Here is a 22,075-nt window from a genome sequence, read left to right as displayed (position 1 = left end):
GAGTACGCGAAGGTAACCCTTCCTGCCCGGTATGGTGAACACCAATCAAACTCACATGCGTCGGGAGCGGGACATTCACCCGGATCGCTTAGGTGAGAGGCACGTGTGCCAACCGCGGAGCATAGAAACGTTGTTGTTTTTTTTTTCAATAATATAATATATATTTAATATAATACCGATCGCCGTGGCCTAGTGGATAAGGCGTCTGCCTCAGGATCGGGAGGTCGAAGGTTCGAGCCCTATGGGGAGCGTTTGTCGAAGGATGGATGTTTGTCATGGGACTTGTTCCGATATGGCCGGCTCGTGAGCCGTGAGCGTTAAACATGAATGGTTACCGACTTATCCGCCTGGCGCCTGGCATGGTGATAGGAGTTGGGAGGTACATGGTATACACGCAAAGGTGTCTCATAAGCCAAATTGGCTGGCCCTTTCAATAGGGGTGACACTATAATAAAAAGACCTTTACCTTTTTATACGCCCGTATAAAATACGGGACGTATTATGTGAAACCCCTTGGCGGCGGGCGGGCGGCGGGCGGCGGGCGGGCGGCGGGCGGCGGGCGGCGGGCGGAAGGCATCACTTTGTCCGGACTCTAATTCAAATTGTATTCATCCGATCTTCACCAAACTTGGTCAGCAGTTGCATCTAGTTGATATCTAGGCCAAGTTCGAATATGGGTCATGCCGGGTCAAAAACTAGGTCATAGGGTCAATAAGTGCATTTTCAAAGGGGCCACTTTGTCCGGACTCTATTTCAAATTGTATTCATCCGATCTTCACCAAACTTGGTCAGCAGTTGCATCTAGTTGATATCTAGGCCAAGTTCGAATATGGGTCATGCCGGGTCAAAAACTAGGTCATAGGGTCAATAAGTGCATTTTCAAAGGGGCCACTTTGTCCGGACTCTATTTCAAATTGTATTCATCCGATCTTCACCAAACTTGGTCAGCAGTTGCATCTAGTTGATATATAGGCCAAGTTCGAATATGGGTCATGCCGGGTCAAAAACTAGGTCATAGGGTCAATTAGTGCATTTTCAACGGCGCCACTTTGTCCGGACTCTAATTCAAATTGTATTCATCCGATCTTCACCAAATTTGGTCAGAAGTTGTGTCTAGATGATATGTAGGTCAAGTTCAAATATGGGTCATGCCGGGTCAAAAACTAGGTCACGAGGTTACTTAGTGCATTTCAAGCATTTAGCATGGTGTCCGCTCTCTAATTGAAGTAGTTTTCATCTGATCTTCACCTAATTTGGTCAGAAGTTGTGTCTAGATGATATGTAGGTCAAGTTCGAACATGGGTCATGCCGGGTCAAAAACGAGGTCACATAGTGCATTTCAAGCATTAAGCATGTTGTCCGCTCTTTAATTTTGAAGTAGTTTTCATCTGATCTTCACCAAATTTAGTCAGATGTTACATCTAAGTGATATCTAGGTCAGGTTCAAATATGGGTCATGCCGGGTCAATAACTAGGTCTTGAGGACACTTTCAAGCATTGAGCATGGTGTCCAAAACCTTCGAACGGGCGTATCTTGTGACAGTTTGGCACTCTTGTTATAATTGATAGTTGTTGTGTATACTATTAAAGTCACCTCAGTCCTTTCCTGACAAGTCGGAGTTCGGGTCAGTTCTCTAGATGTATCGCTAAGAACGCGGTGTTTGGCTAGATTATGATACCTACTAAGAACGCCGCCATCTTGGAATTATCTATCAGCGTTCCGTCTCTTCAATATTCTTGAGGCACATATTGCCAGCTCTTAAAACGACCATTTATTCCATTTCAGAATGACAATTTATTTTCGAACATTACAAGCCAAGTTCTGAGAAAAAGACATTGTATCAGTTACAATACTTCCGTCATTTTACGAAAAATACCTTCGTGTGTACTTAATTACGGTTTAATTTTATATTAATTGCAAATCTGCAGAACGTTTTCCTGGAAAAGCACTTTATTGGAATGAAACAATAAATGTATCTAAGTCGACTAATTGTATCTTAGTTTGTCACTAATCATCTGTGAATCAAAATCGATAACTTAAAAAAAAATCGCGAAATCTAAAAATGTAATTGTCAGGTACCTGAATTTCGCTATTTTGAATTTTCAAATTAATATGAGATAGCCGGGTTTGACGCAAACTTTTTTTATAGCAATTCACTGACACAATAGCGACTTTACAAAAATGGCAAGTAACGTAACACATGCAAGTTATATCAATAGTACCTGACGTCCATGATTGACGTCATAAATGAAATTTAGTGATTTGTTATTTGATAACGCAGAAATCGGTTCTTTGAAAATAAAAAATAAATAGTTTTTGTTTACTTGCATATGGCTTTATGCATGTGCGTTAAGACTCGTCTGGATTTTTGTTTATTAAGTGTTATTCCTGTGTTGACTTCACGGGCTAATCTGCCCACTTTACATGCATTAAACACCGGATTACCAGAGCGCCACTCATATTCATTGAGGCACATTACATGAAAGTTTAGGTTGGAACTATTTAAAACTGTTAGGCATCGCATGCTATCGCGCCTATTGAGACCGTTAGATTTTAGGCGGCAAGAGAGGGGGTCAAATTACAGTATTTTGATATTAATCTGCAAATAATTTAGCATAATATTTGAAATTATTTGTATAATTTGAATATAGATTACAAACCACAGAAAGTGTGCTAAAATATCGCGGGCATGTAATATTTTGCGTATGTAACGAAGTCGTTAAATATAACAACAACAACAACACAACAGCAGCGAAGATTTGTTCCTTTCTGATTAAATGAAAATGTAGCGGTCGTAACAGTATGATGAATAGTAACAAAACAAGAAAAACAAAGATACAACTTTCACCTTAGCTTCCGAATGAAAAGGTCGTTCAGTCTCGTAAATAGTAATGATAACGTTAATCAAAACAATAGCATACATAAACGTCTAGCCAATCAGAAATAACATTAACATCAGGCAAGCTCCCTTGATACATATTTCTTATTTTCCGATTGATATAGGATAGTTTGCAATATTTCTCCATTTCTTGTTTCACTTATGTGTACTTTTCTAAAAAAAAAGCTTTTCTTTTTGAAAGCCTTTTAGATTTTAATTCAGTCAGCTGTTCCTTTAACATTTACTTCAGCAGAAACTTCCCGGTATCTTGCCAATAGACTTTCATTGCCGTCGGCGCTCTAGTTAAAGGAAATCTCTTCTTAGAGGAAACCCAGTCTTAGCGAAAAGTGCCGTCCCTGGATAGCCTATTAAATCTGTGGGACGATTCTTAAAGCACATTCAGCTCACAGTGCCCAGACCGGGCCTCTATAGGTAAAGATAGTACAGTGTAATGTTAAAGGGTGACGTTGGGAAATAAGAGCAATCACGATTTTTCAATGCAGTTGTATAGGCCCATAATTATAACGTTAATAGTAATTTTGTTATATATTGTTAGTTTAAAACAATATTTTAAAATACGTGTGTTAACCGCGCTAATAATTAATATGTCATGAATAAACGTTCTTTATTTGTTTGCTAGAAGAAGGCACCCTCTTTTTAAAGGAAACCTGTCTTTTATTTACATACATATTATTGTTATATAAATACTTATATCTTTTATTAAAATTACACAATTTTGTACTAAAGCTACGAACATTAGGAAAAAGTAACGCACCATTAAAGAGTATGCACGCATCATTATTTCGAATAGTCACAAATTAACAGGTTAAAGCGGCGATATCAGATTTTTAAAATTACGGGGCTGATTACAGCGCGTTTTTTACCCAGAATTAATGGCATACATTGAAAATCTGAGTGTTCGTGTTTGCGATCCACCGAGGAAAACTCTGACCGGTCGACCAATCGGAGCCAAAAGACAACCCATCCCAACCAACTTAGATCGGGCAACACCAAATGATGCTAAGGAGAGGACAATTGTGAAAATTAGAGGCTTGTTTTTTAATACCAACGTAATTACTATAAAAGCAGAACCAACTCGTCTTCATATGCATGCATCTCCCTAAATGTCATGGTCCCAACATCATGTCCATGTCGTTCTATCCGAATGATTCTTAATTCGGACGTTCGCTTCATTCAAGAAACCTTCGATCGAAATTTCGTAAGAGACGATTACGTTTGCTGAGTGGGGAATATCGGTAATCATGTTCGTGTTTGAAAGCCGTAGTTGCATTCTGAAACGTTACGGAAATTATTTCCCGTTTAGAGTCTCCAAGAAACTTCAACGACAAACATACATCTCATAGTCACGCGAGGCGCGTTTTGGGGTTATGTTACTTGTTTCACAGAAAAATTGTGTTGTAATTTTCGCGTTAAATTGGCCTTTTCGTGTTTCAGATTCGCAAATTTTCGGTTTAGTTGTGATATTTGTGAGGAAACAGTAATACTGAACATTTACCATGCTCTAAAATAGCCATTATATGCATCTTTTGACGATTTAAAAACCTGAAATTTATAAAGCGTTGCAACGAGAAACGATTGAATAATTTGGAGAGTTCTGTTGCTGTCGTTATATTTTGTGAAACTAGGAGGATTGCTTATAAAGAGTAAAAAATACAGAGTTTAGTGTATGAGCACGGATGGCCGAGTTGTCTTAAGTGTTGACTTTTACTACAGGGGGGCGTTTCATAAACGATCGTACGACAATTTTAATTTACGAGATAATTTTGTAATCTTAATAAGTAGACGAACTAGCTCGCAATGCTTGTCAAATATATACGGCGCTTGCAATGCCAATGTAACTAATTCAAACCTGAAAATTATAAAGCGTTGCAAATCGAAACGATTGACTAATTTAGAAAGTTCTGTTGTTGTCGTTATATTTTGTGATACTAGGATTGCTTATATAAAGTATAAAATACATCACTGATTGTATGAGCACGGATGGCCGAGTGGTCAAAGCGATAGACTTTTACTCCAGTGTTCAGTGGTTCGAGCCCAGTTGAGGGTCAGTTTTTTCTTTCTTTAATTTTAATCTTGTTTTTTTACTGGAGCATTGTAGATCCAATAGTTACATTTATCAATAAAAAGCATTTAATGGCAAATTTCAATAAAAGCCAAAATCTGTGAAAAGGCCCCATTTACACGTTACTACACATACAAAGTATTTTTCTATTTTGCACACATATACATAATTTGATATTTCATTCAATTATTACGTGACATGTTTACTTGAGGTCTATGCAAATTATATTTTATAACACTCCTTAAACAGTAAAATGTGTTCTTATAAGAAGACATTTTTTTTAGAAATCTGAGCCTGCGCGTTGATTACTTTGAATGTAATGTAACGTAATTCAATCCATTGTCGGTTGATTGTTGTCGATTCTTCTTACAATCCGAAACATGCCAGTAGCGCACAGTTCAAAGCTCACTCGGTCTGTTATCGGAGATATTTTACGAGCCGTTTCAAACTAAAAATTGGATCTCAAAAGACGTTGAATTAGGTGCGATTCCGACGGAAAAGTCCGATTTCTCCTGTTTATGTTTACGTTTAAGCCCCAGATTGCGGAAAAGATAGTTGTTTTGCATATAAATCGTATAGCGAGTAATAAACTTTTCAAAAAATTATTGAAATATCTTTTTATCGAAGTTGACATCGAAAACCTTGTCAAAATCGGTTTTGAATCGATAAAATAATACCTAAATGATCATAAAAACATGCAATAGGCGAAAATCATTGTAGCGTGGCGATTTATGCAAATTATTGCTATATTAAGCTTTCGCTAAACATTATTAGCATATGGAAGATAAATACATAGATTTAGCAAAAACGAAGCGTCACAACTCAGTTTCCGTCTGAAACAGATGTTTTTGCATTTTTCTTACCTTCTCTCCGCTAAATAAGCCCGTATCAGCCATTTTGTTTGTTTAGGTTTGAAATAGGTGTCCGTCGAATCATGAGTATTAATTAGGTCGTTTTCGTACTTTATTGTTCTCGACCCAAAATAAAAATCGCTATATTGTTCGTTTTCAACCGATTTCAGTGGATTTTCAGTGATATCATAAAAAAAAACACGTTTTCTTACGATCCAGTCCATATATATTATCGAAGGGTATTACCGGTGTAAGGGTAATTCCGGTGTATTCCGAATATCAAATGTCACACGTGCCATTACGTCACTATCGTGATTTGCATACGCACTGTGTGTATTTCAATTACCGGCATCTGTCAAACCGAAAATTAATAAGAAAATGAGCTTTTTGAGGGTAATTATACGATTTTCATGACACACCAGCTAAAATTTTATAATAAAAACCAACCTTGCATTGAAACTAACTCATTGTTTATCAGTTTTCTTAAGTTAAACATGCTGCTGTCATGGACGCTGATGTTTACAAATACCAACCGGTGTAATGGTAGATTTCTCCTCTAAAATGTGTATACGATAGTACTCGCCCAAACTTCCAGCTTGTTGTTTAATTCAAAATAACACAAACACAAATGAAATATATATTTATTTATTTTTTAACAATAACATGCAGAGATTTACAGGTTTAAAGAAAGATTATTTTTTTTAATACAGCTTCAACTTTCTGGGAGTAAGAGAAAGGGTCAATATGACCCTGGTCTCATTGCTGAGGCATATGGTGCTGTGAAGAACAAAGGCATGTCTGTGTACCGGGCAGCACGTCTCTATGGCATTCCAGAGAGTACTCTTCGTGACCGTACACTTGGACTACAGCCAATCCCCTGCTCATCAGAACCCCTACCAAGACCGGGGCTCCAAACTTTCTGTAGCTGAAGAGGAGCAGTTTGTTTGTCATATCAAGAACATGGCTGAGATAGGTTACGGCTACTCCAGGAGTGAATGAGTGTGTTTAGCCACTGATTTCGCCATCAGCCTTGGGAAGAAGAAAAATTCTGAACCATGTCTTTCAGCTGATTGGTTCAGTGGTTTGAAAAAGAGATGGCCAGACATTCATGTTGCAAAACCGCAAAAGTTGTCTCTAGCCAGGGCTAAGGCCTCTTCTCCTGAGGTACTTCAACACTATTTTTCAGACCTGAAAAATATCATGGAAAAATGTCACCTGACCAATAGGCCCGACTTGATCTGGAGCATTGATGAAACCGGATTATTGCTCGAGCACAGTCCAACAAACATTGTTTGCCAAAAAGGATATACTCCTCAGTCTGTCACCTCTCCTCGTGGCAACACTGTCACCATTCTTGCAGCTGGCAATGCCACTGGGTCCAGGCTCCCCCCATTCTACATCTTCTCTGGCAAAAGGTGGATGGACAGTTTGTTACTGGACACTACTCCTGGCTCAGCTGGCACATTAACTGAATCTGGCTGGTCAAATTCAACTGTCTTCTTGGAATTTTTTGAAACCCATTTTCGAAAGCATGCCCATGTTGGCAAGGAGACCATGCTTATTCTTTTTGATGGTCACAAGTCCCATGTTAATCTCACCGTCACTAAATGGGGAGACGATAACAAGGTTAAATTCTTTGTTCTTCCACCACATACTTCCCATCTGACACAGCCTTTGGATGTTGCTTGTTTCGGACCTTTGAAGAAAGCCTATCACTCTGAATGTCAGTCATTTCTTAGACAAAATCCTGGTCTGAACATTACTCGTTACAACATTGGATCACTTTCTTCCAAAGCATACAACAAGGCCATGACTCCAGAAAATCTTATTTCTTCTTTCCGTAAAACAGGCATCTACCCATTGAATCCCAGTGTCATTCCAGCTGTCAAAACGGCTCCGTCTAAAATTTACTCTGCTAATGAGTGTCTTCATCCTGTTGCTTCCAGCCCTTCCTGTTCTTTTCTTGAAAGCAGAAAAATAAAAACAGCCACATCTAATCCTAGAAAACGAAAAGCTCCAGAAACAATTGTTGGTGACCTTTCAAAATACTCAAATAAACTGAGTGAGCTTCCAAATGTCTCGGTACAATCCAAACATAATCAGCCTGCACCAGAACCCTCAACTTCAAGTTCAATGATTATTCCAACTGATTAAGACTCAGATGAACATGAAGAAAATGATCTCTGCTGCATATGCAAACAATTCCAACCAGAGTCACTACATTTGGACTATGTGTTAGACATTGTTCAGTGGGCTGAGTGTTCCGAATGCCAACACTGGGTGCATCTTAAATATTGCACCAAAGTCAAATGTGTGAGAAGAGGAGCAGATTTCAAATGCCCACACTGCGACCCTTCAACCTTCATTGTAGAATCATAACTGAAAAAAAAAAAACAACATCTAATCAAAATTGTTACATGTTATTCATGATCAAATTATTTTCATTTAATGTTTAAATCTTTGATATTTCATTAAAAAAATGACATACCTGTTATAAGACTTGCAAATTCTGCATTTAAGATGGGCATATCTTCTTTTGACACTTTATATCAGGAGTGAAAATGAATGTGTGACATAAAATAATAGAAGTTTTGACCAGTACTTGTTTATGACTATTTTGTGGAGGTGAAATACACAGTGCACCGGTAATACCCACTTCCTGTAAAATATAGGTCAGCTTATAGTGGCTTGAAAAAACACGACAAATATACTGTATGCTGAGTAAATTCTGTGAAATTTTCATTGAAAAATGTAGAAAAGACATCCACCTACCGGATTGACACGCATATGCAGGTATGTACAAGTTATTTTGAATAATAATACTGTTCTAAATGTTAATACACCGGTAATACCCTTCACCATGATAAATAGCAATGACCGCGAACGTAAATGCACATGAAGTGTCGGTAACACCGTGCTCGTACACTCTGGATAAGCAAACTATTATTTGCATAAATTACGATGGATTCCGGAGATAATCGATATATCGCGATTGCTTGCTCGTAAAGTGTCGGTAACACTCGTAGATATTTTTACAAATAGGACTTTCTCTTACCGAAAGGTCACGGGCCCTGAATTAACTGTGACTCCTAAACTTAGGATGGTAGTATTTGTGTAATTCAAAGTTGATGGGGTCCTTCCGCGCTTGATGTTGCATTCCTTACTGGTTTACGTACTTGTTCTATTATGAAACAGACTATATCTACTACCCTTATTGTGCAATCAACCATAGCTTCCAACAATGTTTACTTGGAACCATATTTCTGATGCTGCAATTTTATATCAAACATCGTAGTGGTCACACGTCTAACGTTGTTTATAGCATTAGATAATAATCAATTGAGTTGACGTTGATAAAAGTCGCATACACAATTATATGCACAATAGCGTATCAATTACAAAACAGTACTTGACTAAGGCCAGCATTGTTTTATTACCTGTTTTACGGGAGCGACCGACCCTATTTTTCGACAAATACAAATAAAAGTCACTTTCGTTTTTTTTTTACATTTCACGCGCCGACCTAGTATTTTATCCAAAACTAGAAAAAAAATTGCGCAGATTTCCGAAAGTGTCGTTTAATTTGTTTATAATACGGGTTGTTTCGTTGTGCCAATTCGACTTGTAAAGCGTCAGCGATTTTCATTGGCTATTGCAGCCAATACCACACGCCAATCGGTGAGTATTTAACAAATGATTTTCATATTGCATTTCCGAAATGGCAGACATTAACATCAACGAGACAAATGTAGCATATTTTAAAATCAAATTAATTAAAAACGGAGCAGAAACAATTTCAATTAGAAAAGATAATCTTTAGAACACCATTGTTGACATCATGCCCATAGTATGTGATACGAAATTCAAAATAATAATGAGTTTTGGCAGATGATGCAGATGTGTCACCATCGATAACTTTCTGTGTGTTAAAAAGGTTTGGGTAGGTTATATAAATATGCGTATTTATTAAAATGCATTTCCTGTAATATTTTTATAGATAAAAATCAACATCCCGAAAATGTCCAAGAAGTACTACTTTACGTTTCTTTATAATGAACATGAGGACTGAACCACAGGTACTTGCATCAATAATCCCTTTTCCCCACTCACCATACATATTCTTTATTTAGAAAAAAAGTATGCAACACAGATTCTAAAGAAAATAACATTGGGTCCCGAAGTTCGTATGTCCGTCAAAGTCACAAGAAAGTTTTATTTATTTTTCTTGACATTTTTTTCAAAAATGAGTTATTATTTAGCCGAAATAAATATGATGTTCTATCAACTGTAAATAATGTTTTCATACTGCAAGATTTGTACTGCAAGGAATGCAAATAAATTTATCACACCTCAGGCTCTGTTGATAAATGTGCTCAGGGCCCTCGTTTGGCCGTTTTTGGGGCCGAAATTCGGCCCCATTCCCACCTTAAAATAGTATACTTTTTTCCCCTATTTCAACTAAAATTGCCCCCTCCAAAACATTTTTTTTATTTTTATACTTTTATACCTATGTTGCCAGCTGGTATCTTGCTATGAACCTTTGATTAAATGTATAGTTATGTAAATTACATTAAAATAGAGCAATATTAAGTGTTGAATGATTGGTGAAAAGATCTTGTAAAATTCCCCTTTTCGCCGAAAACGAAGTGAAATTCCCCCCTCTAAGGGCCCCGGTCCCAATTCCCGTAAGTGTAGCAAGGGCCCTGGTACTCAATCGGCTCTATGTTTTTGTTCCAAGGGTTATTATTATCTTCACATTTATATAGCTCTCTCTGTTTATTATATATCAAAAACATGTTATTGCTGTTTCTCCTTAAAATAATACAGACAACACATTCCATAGAAATTTTCATTTGAACTTAAACTGTGAATAAGAGAGGAACAAAATAATATGTTCAAAAGTTTACACCATTTTATTTTGACAATACTGTGTGTCTTTTACGAAATTTTTAAAATAAAATACTATTTTAAAATATACAATTACATAGTTCAAAGTTCAAAGGTGTGTTCTATATATAATTAATCTTGCGAGTAAATTATATACAGTCAGCAGAGTAATTCTACGAGAACAATTTAAATCCTTGCTACATGTGCTATTTAATTCTTTATACGGCTCTCACTTAAGAAAATGTTCAATGAAATAAATCTAGGTTTCTATGTATATTGTGCCTTTTACCACCATATTAGGTTGGGGCTAATGTGAAGCCAATGGACATGATACAAACCTACCAATATTACCGCCATACAATGTCACATACAAAATAATTATCACCTAATCCATGCCTTTTGAGATAATAATATTGTTTAACTCTTTATTATATAAGTAAATATTACGCATGCTAAACAAGGACGGTTATTTTTACTCCAAATGTATGATTTTATCACACCTAGAAGAAGAAAAAACTAACATGTTACACACCAAATATTGAACCCCTGACCCTTGCGGTGTCTGTGTTTTTAGAGATTATCAAAGACATTAATCTATATAAATCAGTTGATCCCTGAAGCGCAAACAGTTTTGACCACGGAGACATGCTTTAAGGAAACTTAGCAAAGAACCACTATATGGTTGGCGTGCAACGCAACAAACCAAGGGGCGTTGCGGTTTCAGAGAATGATTATATTATTTATATTTATATGCAAAACAGTAACCCCTAGGGAGGGCAAATTTTCTGCCTGATTTGAACAAACTTCAAAGAGAACCTCATAACGATGTTACACACCAAATATTGTAGTCATGCCTCTTGTGTTCACTTTACATATATAAACACTATAACTCTCTTTGAATATAAAATGAAATGCAGCACATATTTTTATAAGTCTATAACTCACGGTTTCTTAAATAAAATATTCACATTTTATGTGCTAGAACTTTCACTACACAAAGTTTGGATCAAGATCAATTCAAGCGCAGTCTGATCAGAATCCAAAGTGTTCGCTTAACATCTTTAGAAGTACTGACTGAATGACAATTTTGTTGAACAGTTTGGATCCTGATCAGACTGCTCTTTTGGAGCCAAAATCGTCGCAATCGCCCTAAGGTCCAATTTCCTGTTATGTGGCTCATTTTTTCTCATGATTGATACAAATTATAATGATATAAAGCAAGTCTGTTGTATATTAAATAGTATTTTTTAGTGTGCATATTCCTTTCATGGATGAAAGTTACAAAGTTGGTCGTTATTTAAAGCTATTAAACAATTTGAAAAGTTTTCAATTCTTTTTTATTTAAGTCAAAAGCATGCTATATTTGTTATAAACATACATATGATTAACACTCAACAAAAGTTTAACGATCACTATATTACACTACACACCTGGCGTGGTTAATGGTCTCTATTGAAGCAATATAGTATAATACATGCGAAAGGTGCTTTTACATATAAATATATATAAAAATATGTTAACTATTATTATAAAAACATTCTACAACAGTGTAATAAGATATATAAAACACTTAAAGGTTAATGCAAGTATAAATAAGGTTAAATTGGCTTAATTTTAAAATTTCAAAAATAAAATAAATAATCAGTTTAGACAGTTTTATTTTTATTTTTTTGGTAGACTGCTCACTTTTCATGATTTTTTTATTATTTATCCCCCCCCCCCGACTCAATTTGTTTGAAAATTTTCTCATAAAACAAATAAAATAAAAATGCTGGCCTTATGCGAAATTTGGGACTAACTATGAATTATGACAGCAAGCACTTTAACTGAACGGCATTCAATTGTGTCGTGGTCTTGTGCCTAGTGGGTCGCCGTAATACTTGTTTCAAAACTAAACGTTGCTTCGCCTTTCTATTTATCAAAGTTGATTGCAAATTGATACAATGTTATTTTTATCTGATTAAGAAGGGTTTTGTTTTCCACCGAAGCCAACCCAGTCCCTTACTAACAAATCGTTACTGGGGTCAGATGTTTAGATAATGTGCTCAGCATACGGTTCTGTTCTAGATTATTATCTGTCCTACTAAGAACGCTGTCATCTTCTAAATAACTGCCATTTTCAGCGGTTCGCCTTTGCAAAATGCTGGAGCCGCATATAACAAAATCTTGTTTTTTTATTGATTTCATTTCAGAATGGCATTTTATTTTTGCACACTACTAGCCCAGTTCCGAGAAAAAGACATTATATCAGTTTCAATACAATACTTCTGGCATTTAATGGACAATATAATCGTGTGTAAATAATTAGGGTTTTATCTTATTTCAATTGTTATCGGCAGAATGTTTTCCTGGAAAAGTACTTATTTGGAATGCAACAATTAGTGTATCTAAGTCGGTTAATTGGGTCTTCGTTCGTTGCTATTCATTTGTAAATCAGAATCGATATTAAGGAAAAAATATCGCATTACAAGTATCTAATATATGAAGGCCAGTTACCAGAATTTCGCGTAATTTTGAATTTTCCAATTAAATTTAGACAAGGAGAAATAAAATAAACTAGTTCCAAGAAATTCGCGCTTTCATTACGATTTAACTTTAAATATATTTTTTAATAAAAGTTCTATAACAAGTGCCTAGCGTTAAGGATTAAACTATTTATAATTTGTTTAAAAGAAATTTAAGGATTTATTTTTTGTTAACCCAGAAATCGGTTATGTGACATTAATATTTGAGATTGTTTATTTAAATGTTTCGCCTTTTCAACAACATTTGAACCTTGTTCTAGAAACACCGGGCTTTATTCATGTGCGTTAAATGTCGTCCCAGATAAGCCTGTGCAGTCAAACTAAACACATGCTCAACAGGGAAATAATTTCTGGCTGCACTAGATTTTCGTTTTGAAGGGACTTCTTCTAAGCGAAAAATCAATTAAGGTGAAAAGTGTCGTACCTGATTAGCATGTGCGGACTGCATTGGCTATTCGGGGGCGACAATTTACGCACATGCATTAAGCCCCGTTTTTGAAGAGGTAATTTTATTCCTGTCGTTTTCCTTTGATCAAACTTTTTGATGAGCTTTTCTAGGTACACAAACTTATCAATTGGCTGATAACTGCCCTCATTGATTCACAGTTATGTTGACAATATTTGTATCTTCTTTCGGCCGTTCACATTTTTTTTTATTTATGCTTCTGTATTGGATTGAACAAATTATGATTCCGAATTTCCGAACTTCGCCAGGCACAAAAACGACAATTTGTTGCATAATCGATGTACCATTTATACATTAGAGAAACGTTTTATGCTTAATCCGAAATGCGTGGGAATCAGGTACTTATTGAACAGCCACTACTCTGTCAATATCCGATACAGCCTAATTAACGTAGAAAAGTGTTCGATACATGCTAACATAGCATTACTTTTAATGAAAGAACGTGGTGTTTATAAATCTGAAAACTTTTCCGTGCATAAGAAATACTTTTGAGTATGATAATACACGAAAGCCTTTCCAGCAAATGAAATACATACGTAACGCGCTCTTGGAAAACGGACCTAAATGCAATTGCATTGATTTTGTCACAGATTAGCATGTGTAGGCGGCGCCGGCTATTCAGGGACGCCACTGTCCGCATAGACTGGGGTATCCTACAGAAGAGACTTTCTTTAAACGAAAAATACCCTATAAGCGGTTTTTATTTTCATAAGTCTAAACAGCCTTAAGGACGATTCGCTAGTGAATGTTGCTCATAGAATCGGACGAGTTCTCCCTGAGGTGAGACCTGAAAGAAAGTGCGTACATCTATAATAGAGTATCGCTGTGAAAAGACATGGCTTAATGCATGTGCATTAAATGTCGTGCCAGATAGCCTGTGCAGTCCGCAAAGGCGATACCGGAACGACACTTTCAGCTTTGATTGTATTTTCGTTTCAATGAAGTATTTTTTAATCGAAATCCGTCTCGGCAGAAAGAGTCGTTCCTGATCAGCATGTGGACTACGCAGGCTAATATTGAACGATTCTTTACGCCCATGCATTAAACCCCGTTTTCTCAGAACGAGTCTCAATAGGCAAAGAAAACAACAGGTAATGTTTAAAGGCGACGCTGTTTAAAATTAGAGATCACGTGGTTTCATTGCACTGGTAGATCTATTGGCCTATAATCAAATCGATAATAGTAATTAAGTTATTCATATTATAATTTTTACTTAGATTTAACAAATACGTTTAAAGCACCACGCTTACTATTAATATTTCTGAAATTAAACTTTATTAATGTGTCATTTTTTTCGACGAAAACACCTCCTTCATAAGAAAAAACTGCTATAATTTTACAGATATGTTTAAATAAATTTGTTTCTAAGTAAAAATTGACAGTTACACAGTTTTGTTCTAAAATAACAAAAAAACGCATGTCGAAACAGCCTGAACGAATCATTTTTACACGAAGTCGAAAAGTGATATCAAAGCAAATGCTTACCGAAACGATATTTTCATCATTATTAACATTAGCCAAAATCTGTGAAAAGGCCCCATTTACACGTTACTACACATACAAAGTATTTTTCTATTTTGCACACATATACATAATTTGATATTTCATTCAATTATTACGTGACATGTTTACTTGAGGTCTATGCAAATTATATTTTATAACACTCCTTAAACAGTAAAATGTGTTCTTATAAGAAGACATTTTTTTTTAGAAATCTGAGCCTGCGCGTTGATTACTTTGAATGTAATGTAACGTAATTCAATCCATTGTCGGTTGATTGTTGTCGATTCTTCTTACAATCCGAAACATGCCAGTAGCGCACAGTTCAAAGCTCACTCGGTCTGTTATCGGAGATATTTTACGAGCCGTTTCAAACTAAAAATTGGATCTCAAAAGACGTTGAATTAGGTGCGATTCCGACGGAAAAGTCCGATTTCTCCTGTTTATGTTTACGTTTAAGCCCCAGATTGCGGAAAAGATAGTTGTTTTGCATATAAATCGTATAGCGAGTAATAAACTTTTCAAAAAATTATTGAAATATCTTTTTATCGAAGTTGACATCGAAAACCTTGTCAAAATCGGTTTTGAATCGATAAAATAATACCTAAATGATCATAAAAACATGCAATAGGCGAAAATCATTGTAGCGTGGCGATTTATGCAAATTATTGCTATATTAAGCTTTCGCTAAACATTATTAGCATATGGAAGATAAATACATAGATTTAGCAAAAACGAAGCGTCACAACTCAGTTTCCGTCTGAAACAGATGTTTTTGCATTTTTTCTTACCTTCTCTCCGCTAAATAAGCCCGTATCAGCCATTTTGTTTGTTTAGGTTTGAAATAGGTGTCCGTCGAATCATGAGTATTAATTAGGTCGTTTTCGTACTTTATTGTTCTCGACCCAAAATAAAAATCGCTATATTGTTCGTTTTCAACCGATTTCAGTGGATTTTCAGTGATATCATAAAAAAAAACACGTTTTCTTACGATCCAGTCCATATATATTATCGAAGGGTATTACCGGTGTAAGGGTAATTCCGGTGTATTCCGAATATCAAATGTCACACGTGCCATTACGTCACTATCGTGATTTGCATACGCACTGTGTGTATTTCAATTACCGGCATCTGTCAAACCGAAAATTAATAAGAAAATGAGCTTTTTGAGGGTAATTATACGATTTTCATGACACACCAGCTAAAATTTTATAATAAAAACCAACCTTGCATTGAAACTAACTCATTGTTTATCAGTTTTCTTAAGTTAAACATGCTGCTGTCATGGACGCTGATGTTTACAAATACCAACCGGTGTAATGGTAGATTTCTCCTCTAAAATGTGTATACGATAGTACTCGCCCAAACTTCCAGCTTGTTGTTTAATTCAAAATAACACAAACACAAATGAAATATATATTTATTTATTTTTTAACAATAACATGCAGAGATTTACAGGTTTAAAGAAAGATTATTTTTTTTAATACAGCTTCAACTTTCTGGGAGTAAGAGAAAGGGTCAATATGACCCTGGTCTCATTGCTGAGGCATATGGTGCTGTGAAGAACAAAGGCATGTCTGTGTACCGGGCAGCACGTCTCTATGGCATTCCAGAGAGTACTCTTCGTGACCGTACACTTGGACTACAGCCAATCCCCTGCTCATCAGAACCCCTACCAAGACCGGGGCTCCAAACTTTCTGTAGCTGAAGAGGAGCAGTTTGTTTGTCATATCAAGAACATGGCTGAGATAGGTTACGGCTACTCCAGGAGTGAATGAGTGTGTTTAGCCACTGATTTCGCCATCAGCCTTGGGAAGAAGAAAAATTCTGAACCATGTCTTTCAGCTGATTGGTTCAGTGGTTTGAAAAAGAGATGGCCAGACATTCATGTTGCAAAACCGCAAAAGTTGTCTCTAGCCAGGGCTAAGGCCTCTTCTCCTGAGGTACTTCAACACTATTTTTCAGACCTGAAAAATATCATGGAAAAATGTCACCTGACCAATAGGCCCGACTTGATCTGGAGCATTGATGAAACCGGATTATTGCTCGAGTACAGTCCAACAAACATTGTTTGCCAAAAAGGATATACTCCTCAGTCTGTCACCTCTCCTCGTGGCAACACTGTCACCATTCTTGCAGCTGGCAATGCCACTGGGTCCAGGCTCCCCCCATTCTACATCTTCTCTGGCAAAAGGTGGATGGACAGTTTGTTACTGGACACTACTCCTGGCTCAGCTGGCACATTAACTGAATCTGGCTGGTCAAATTCAACTGTCTTCTTGGAATTTTTTGAAACCCATTTTCGAAAGCATGCCCATGTTGGCAAGGAGACCATGCTTATTCTTTTTGATGGTCACAAGTCCCATGTTAATCTCACCGTCACTAAATGGGGAGACGATAACAAGGTTAAATTCTTTGTTCTTCCACCACATACTTCCCATCTGACACAGCCTTTGGATGTTGCTTGTTTCGGACCTTTGAAGAAAGCCTATCACTCTGAATGTCAGTCATTTCTTAGACAAAATCCTGGTCTGAACATTACTCGTTACAACATTGGATCACTTTCTTCCAAAGCATACAACAAGGCCATGACTCCAGAAAATCTTATTTCTTCTTTCCGTAAAACAGGCATCTACCCATTGAATCCCAGTGTCATTCCAGCTGTCAAAACGGCTCCGTCTAAAATTTACTCTGCTAATGAGTGTCTTCATCCTGTTGCTTCCAGCCCTTCCTGTTCTTTTCTTGAAAGCAGAAAAATAAAAACAGCCACATCTAATCCTAGAAAACGAAAAGCTCCAGAAACAATTGTTGGTGACCTTTCAAAATACTCAAATAAACTGAGTGAGCTTCCAAATGTCTCGGTACAATCCAAACATAATCAGCCTGCACCAGAACCCTCAACTTCAAGTTCAATGATTATTCCAACTGATTAAGACTCAGATGAACATGAAGAAAATGATCTCTGCTGCATATGCAAACAATTCCAACCAGAGTCACTACATTTGGACTATGTGTTAGACATTGTTCAGTGGGCTGAGTGTTCCGAATGCCAACACTGGGTGCATCTTAAATATTGCACCAAAGTCAAATGTGTGAGAAGAGGAGCAGATTTCAAATGCCCACACTGCGACCCTTCAACCTTCATTGTAGAATCATAACTGAAAAAAAAAAACAACATCTAATCAAAATTGTTACATGTTATTCATGATCAAATTATTTTCATTTAATGTTTAAATCTTTGATATTTCATTAAAAAATGACATACCTGTTATAAGACTTGCAAATTCTGCATTTAAGATGGGCATATCTTCTTTTGACACTTTATATCAGGAGTGAAAATGAATGTGTGACATAAAATAATAGAAGTTTTGACCAGTACTTGTTTATGACTATTTTGTGGAGGTGAAATACACAGTGCACCGGTAATACCCACTTCCTGTAAAATATAGGTCAGCTTATAGTGGCTTGAAAAAACACGACAAATATACTGTATGCTGAGTAAATTCTGTGAAATTTTCATTGAAAAATGTAGAAAAGACATCCACCTACCGGATTGACACGCATATGCAGGTATGTACAAGTTATTTTGAATAATAATACTGTTCTAAATGTTAATACACCGGTAATACCCTTCACCATGATAAATAGCAATGACCGCGAACGTAAATGCACATGAAGTGTCGGTAACACCGTGCTCGTACACTCTGGATAAGCAAACTATTATTTGCATAAATTACGATGGATTCCGGAGATAATCGATTTATCGCGATTGCTTGCTCGTAAAGTGTCGGTAACACTCGTAGATATTTTTACAAATAGGACTTTCTCTTACCGAAAGGTCACGGGCCCTGAATTAACTGTGACTCCAAAACTTAGGATGGTAGTATTTGTGTAATTCAAAGTTGATGGGGTCCTTCCGCGCTTGATGTTGCATTCCTTACTGGTTTACGTACTTGTTCTATTATGAAACAGACTATATCTACTACCCTTATTGTGCAATCGACCATAGCTTCCAACAATGTTTACTTGGAACCATATTTCTGATGCTGCAATTTTATATCAAACATCGTAGTGGTCACACGTCTAACGTTGTTTATAGCATTAGATAATAATCAATTGAGTTGACGTTGATAAAAGTCGCATACACAATTATATGCACAATAGCGTATCAATTACAAAACAGTACTTGACTAAGGCCAGCATTGTTTTATTACCTGTTTTACGGGAGCGACCGACCCTATTTTTCGACAAATACAAATAAAAGTCACTTTCGTTTTTTTTTACATTTCACGCGCCGACCTAGTATTTTATCCAAAACTAGAAAAAAAATTGCGCAGATTTCCGAAAGTGTCGTTTAATTTGTTTATAATACGGGTTGTTTCGTTGTGCCAATTCGACTTGTAAAGCGTCAGCGATTTTCATTGGCTATTGCAGCCAATACCACACGCCAATCGGTGAGTATTTAACAAATGATTTTCATATTGCATTTCCGAAATGGCAGACATTAACATCAACGAGACAAATGTAGCATATTTTAAAATCAAATTAATTAAAAACGGAGCAGAAACAATTTCAATTAGAAAAGATAATCTTTAGAACACCATTGTTGACATCATGCCCATAGTATGTGATACGAAATTCAAAATAATAATGAGTTTTGGCAGATGATGCAGATGTGTCACCATCGATAACTTTCTGTGTGTTAAAAAGGTTTGGGTAGGTTATATAAATATGCGTATTTATTAAAATGCATTTCCTGTAATATTTTTATAGATAAAAATCAACATCCCGAAAATGTCCAAGAAGTACTACTTTACGTTTCTTTATAATGAACATGAGGACTGAACCACAGGTACTTGCATCAATAATCCCTTTTCCCCACTCACCATACATATTCTTTATTTAGAAAAAAAGTATGCAACACAGATTCTAAAGAAAATAACATTGGGTCCCGATGTTCGTATGTCCGTCAAAGTCACAAGAAAGTTTTATTTATTTTTCTTGACATTTTTTTCAAAAATGAGTTATTATTTAGCCGAAATAAATATGATGTTCTATCAACTGTAAATAATGTTTTCATACTGCAAGATTTGTACTGCAAGGAATGCAAATAAATTTATCACACCTCAGGCTCTGTTGATAAATGTGCTCAGGGCCCTCGTTTGGCCGTTTTTGGGGCCGAAATTCGGCCCCATTCCCACCTTAAAATAGTATACTTTTTTCCCCTATTTCAACTAAAATTGCCCCCTCCAAAACATTTTTTTTATTTTTATACTTTTATACCTATGTTGCCAGCTGGTATCTTGCTATGAACCTTTGATTAAATGTATAGTTATGTAAATTACATTAAAATAGAGCAATATTAAGTGTTGAATGATTGGTGAAAAGATCTTGTAAAATTCCCCTTTTCGCCGAAAACGAAGTGAAATTCCCCCCTCTAAGGGCCCCGGTCCCAATTCCCGTAAGTGTAGCAAGGGCCCTGGTACTCAATCGGCTCTATGTTTTTGTTCCAAGGGTTATTATTATCTTCACATTTATATAGCTCTCTCTGTTTATTATATATCAAAAACATGTTATTGCTGTTTCTCCTTAAAATAATACAGACAACACATTCCATAGAAATTTTCATTTGAACTTAAACTGTGAATAAGAGAGGAACAAAATAATATGTTCAAAAGTTTACACCATTTTATTTTGACAATACTGTGTGTCTTTTACGAAATTTTTAAAATAAAATACTATTTTAAAATATACAATTACATAGTTCAAAGTTCAAAGGTGTGTTCTATATATAATTAATCTTGCGAGTAAATTATATACAGTCAGCAGAGTAATTCTACGAGAACAATTTAAATCCTTGCTACATGTGCTATTTAATTCTTTATACGGCTCTCACTTAAGAAAATGTTCAATGAAATAAATCTAGGTTTCTATGTATATTGTGCCTTTTACCACCATATTAGGTTGGGGCTAATGTGAAGCCAATGGACATGATACAAACCTACCAATATTACCGCCATACAATGTCACATACAAAATAATTATCACCTAATCCATGCCTTTTGAGATAATAATATTGTTTAACTCTTTATTATATAAGTAAATATTACGCATGCTAAACAAGGACGGTTATTTTTACTCCAAATGTATGATTTTATCACACCTAGAAGAAGAAAAAACTAACATGTTACACACCAAATATTGAACCCCTGACCCTTGCGGTGTCTGTGTTTTTAGAGATTATCAAAGACATTAATCTATATAAATCAGTTGATCCCTGAAGCGCAAACAGTTTTGACCACGGAGACATGCTTTAAGGAAACTTAGCAAAGAACCACTATATGGTTGGCGTGCAACGCAACAAACCAAGGGGCGTTGCGGTTTCAGAGAATGATTATATTATTTATATTTATATGCAAAACAGTAACCCCTAGGGAGGGCAAATTTTCTGCCTGATTTGAACAAACTTCAAAGAGAACCTCATAACGATGTTACACACCAAATATTGTAGTCATGCCTCTTGTGTTCACTTTACATATATAAACACTATAACTCTCTTTGAATATAAAATGAAATGCAGCACATATTTTTATAAGTCTATAACTCACGGTTTCTTAAATAAAATATTCACATTTTATGTGCTAGAACTTTCACTACACAAAGTTTGGATCAAGATCAATTCAAGCGCAGTCTGATCAGAATCCAAAGTGTTCGCTTAACATCTTTAGAAGTACTGACTGAATGACAATTTTGTTGAACAGTTTGGATCCTGATCAGACTGCTCTTTTGGAGCCAAAATCGTCGCAATCGCCCTAAGGTCCAATTTCCTGTTATGTGGCTCATTTTTTCTCATGATTGATACAAATTATAATGATATAAAGCAA

General features: G+C 36.1%; 1 protein-coding gene across 2 annotated transcripts in view; it reads left to right on the top strand.

Annotated features, from left to right (window-relative positions):
• Nucleotides 1-8,474: 8,474 nt before the first annotated feature.
• The window catches only part of LOC127858968 (uncharacterized), a 33,800-nt gene continuing 20,199 nt past the window's right edge, over nt 8,475-22,075 (top strand). The window contains exon 1 of one of the 2 annotated variants that reach the window (XM_052396351.1): nt 8,475-8,606. In XM_052396351.1, the coding sequence (XP_052252311.1) occupies nt 8,601-8,606 (6 nt within the window). In that variant the 5' untranslated portion in view covers nt 8,475-8,600. Of the gene's footprint in view, nt 8,607-18,629; nt 18,762-22,075 lie in introns of those variants that run through there. The other variant, XM_052396350.1, reaches the window with a different exon arrangement.

This window comes from Dreissena polymorpha, chromosome 14 (assembly GCF_020536995.1).
Source record: "Dreissena polymorpha isolate Duluth1 chromosome 14, UMN_Dpol_1.0, whole genome shotgun sequence".
Classification (NCBI taxonomy): domain Eukaryota; kingdom Metazoa; phylum Mollusca; class Bivalvia; order Myida; family Dreissenidae; genus Dreissena; species Dreissena polymorpha.
This window is presented reverse-complemented; position numbering and strand designations above follow the sequence as displayed.